The sequence below is a fragment of the Formica exsecta genome, unplaced genomic scaffold (genome assembly GCF_003651465.1).
Source record: "Formica exsecta isolate Colony F162 unplaced genomic scaffold, ASM365146v1 scaffold744, whole genome shotgun sequence".
NCBI classification, from domain to species: Eukaryota; Metazoa; Arthropoda; class Insecta; order Hymenoptera; family Formicidae; genus Formica; species Formica exsecta.
Genome location: NW_021853511.1, coordinates 481,097 through 484,188, shown reverse-complemented (window position 1 = coordinate 484,188; position 3,092 = coordinate 481,097). Strand labels below are relative to the sequence as shown.

The following is a 3,092-nucleotide window of genomic DNA, read 5'->3' as shown; positions in this document are numbered from 1 at the left end:
CGCCTCCGGGAGAGGAAAAACGCGTCTTCGAGGAGCCTCGATGAATCTCAAGATCGGCCGGCGACGATAGAGAGCGCATATTATCGTGACGACTGGGATACCGATGAGCCACCCATTTCCCCGCCAAGTAGGGCGCGATATCGCGAAGTTCGCGAACATCCGGCGCCGACGTAAACATCTCGCCCATTATGGACGTCCGCCCGGCGATGTCCGGGGACTCGAATCTCCTCCGCATTCGGCAGACCGGTCTCCTCGCTTCCAGTTCCTCGGTCTCCGCTCGTCTGGCCACGTGGTTGGTGACGGTGCTGGTAACTTGCGGCTCCTTCAACTCGGCGGTTTTGCTGATGACGTCGATGTGCGGCATCGAGAGATTATCGCGGCGCAACGGCATCCGCGGGATCGGCGGCGACTCGCCTCTTCGTCCTCGCGGCCGTCCTCTCCTCGTCGTTTCGAATCTCCTACGCAACCACGCCACATCGACGTCGTGCTCGTACGATTTCCGCGTGGCGTCGCGTGCCGCCTCGCTCGTCCTCTTCAGCAAGCACCGCGCCAGCTCCGGATCGCTGCGGAAGCGCTTCGGCGCGGGTGCGACCTTAACGCGCCGCGATAGATCCTCGGCGCTCTCGAAGCGCGCTCGCAGTCTACGCACCGCGCCGTTTCGCACCAGCTTCAGGTACGCGCGCCAATATCTCTCGGGATCCGGCGACGAACTGCGCAACCAGCCGCTGCCGCTGTCCACGCTGCAGGACGAGTTCGATCGCGTGGTCGCGCGACACGGACTGACGCTGTGCGGTCTCGCGTCGTGTTCACGCTCCCGTGAACAGGAGCGGAACGATTGTCGTTGTTGTCGTCGCATACCCATCGTCATTTCCGACAGCGTCGGGCTATCGTCCGCCTTCCGCCGTTCGCCGATCGTTTTTTCGCACGGCGACGTCGATCGCGATCGACCGATCCTGCCGCCGAGCGGATTGTACTTGGCCGATTCGATCTCGCCGAAGAGCTCCTTCAGGTCGGCGACGCTCTGCGACGACGACAGCTTCTTCTTGTCGCGAAACGTCGTCGTTGTTGCCATCGTTGCTGCCTCTCGCTGCCATTCCCCTCTCCTCTCCACGTTCTCGAAGAACTCGATCTTCCGCGACACATCCTCCGTCTCGATCACGCCGCTCCGCTGGATCACCGTCTTCACCGAAGCCTCCGAGCTCTCCGTCATGCTGTCCACTTCGCTGCTCGAGACCAGTTTGCTCGATTTCGCTTTTTCCGATGGTATTACCATGGCCAACAAGGGCGGTTTCTTCGACCACTCTTCGAGTACGGTTTCCACGCGTTGCTTGTCGGTAGGACTCTCGTTATTGGGCGTCAACACCAGCAGAAAATCGCTCTTGTCTTTAGATTTGGTCGAATCCTCGATGTATGGCGCTTCGAGAGAATAACATGTCCTTGGAGAGGTGCTGGCCACGCTGGGCGTGTCAGACGCGCAAATTGTCCTCGCCGTGCCCTTCGTAAACGATTTTTTTGGCATTTTTTCGATCGCCAAGGCAGCGGCAATACTACCGCGAGTCTCTCGAGGCGCTAGAGGTGCGGATAATCTTCTTCGCGTCATCTTATCCAGTACTTCCTTGCCGAGGGTCAACGATAGCCTCTTCTTCTCTAGCTCCGTCATCGGCGGCGAAATCGATTTTTCGGATTCGGATCTCTCGAGCCCTTTCAAACGACCGATGGAATCGCTCTTCTTCAGGATACCTTCGACTCGAGTCGCGTCGCAACTCTGTTCCTTCAGCAACATTGGCGATTCGTTCGTTGCGATCATCGAGTGGCATCGCACATGAAGACTTTTTGAATCGTCCTGAGGACGATCCTTGGAATCACCTTCAGGCGGCACAATTATTTCGTACCTCGTCAAGGTTTCGCTTTTAGCCGCATCGCGATTTTCGTTAACAGATCGTTGATCCTCGCTGATCTCGTGAGGTCCTTCGACGATTTCGCCGTTCGATCGACATGTAGATTTCTGAAGATTGTCGCTACCGTAGATTTCATTCAGCTGTTTCTTCAGGATGGCCACTTGTTCAATAGAAAGACTGCTCCAAAATTTTTTGCTGCCGCCAAGACTTCTCTGAAGAGATGGATGATAATCGGCGGATCTATCGGTGTCTCGACTGGCGTTGGCCTTCTTCTGCATCGTGGTCGCCACGTTCACGACCGAGCTGCCGCGCCAAAGAGGTTTGTATGTATCCTTCTGCAAGGAGATAGCTGCCAGCCTCGAAGATTCCAGCTCGTTCCCCTCGCTCTGGAGCCTTTTAAAATACTGCAGAATGTCTTCTACGGAGCGTTCTTTACAGCGAAGTCCACAGTCTCCATGCCATCTGAACTTATCAACGTCCTTCGCGCTAAAGAGAAAGTCCTTGTCGCGCTGGACGTTCTTCAGCTTCCCGTAGAGCTCCTTCAGTTCCTGTTCCGCCTTCTCCTTCGATCTAACTCGCTTCCAACGATCGTAGTCGATAATTTCCTCGTTCTTCATCCTCGGTCGTAGATCCCCGGACGAGAATGTGCGCTCCAACTGATCCATTCTGCTGAGGCTCGTGTAAAAGTCACACAAGTCCTTGTATCGCTTCGATTTGCGTCTGTGATGTAATAGCTCGAGTATATATTGCTGATAGTCCTCTCGATCGACCGATGACAAAGAGCCGGTGCTCTTCGTCAATGATAAGCTCGAACCGAGCATCCTCCGCCTCGCGTCCTCCGCCTCGCCGACGCTTCTAGCTCTCGCTTTCTTCGAGGTAATCGTTAACGGAATATTCGAGTCGTCTTGTTTCAAAATGCAAATTCGTCGAGGCGCTTGAGATCTCGCTGGAGACGGCGAAGACGATCGTGGAGAAGATTCTCTGGATTCTGGCAGGGTCTTCAGCGGTGGTTCGCTCAGACTCCGCTCTTTCACATGTTCCCGCGACAATTCCGGGCTCCGATTGCGCAATGTGGTGGACGAGCTGAACTCGTCTAGGCCCAGCAAGCTGTCGAACTTGCTGACCTTCTGTAGAACTGACCGGCCGGGCCAGCAAACTCCGTACGGACTGGAACTCCTGGACGAGACGACGCTC

At 56.0% G+C, this 3,092-nt stretch overlaps 1 protein-coding gene across 1 annotated transcript in view; it reads right to left on the bottom strand.

The window, feature by feature from the left end:
- LOC115243853 overlaps positions 1–3,092 on the bottom strand; it is a 71,586-nt gene that overhangs the window by 13,386 nt on the left and 55,108 nt on the right. Inside the window, exon 23 of the mRNA XM_029821109.1 lies at positions 4–3,086. Within this exon, the coding sequence (XP_029676969.1) occupies positions 4–3,086 (3,083 nt within the window). The remainder of the gene's footprint in view (positions 1–3; positions 3,087–3,092) is intronic.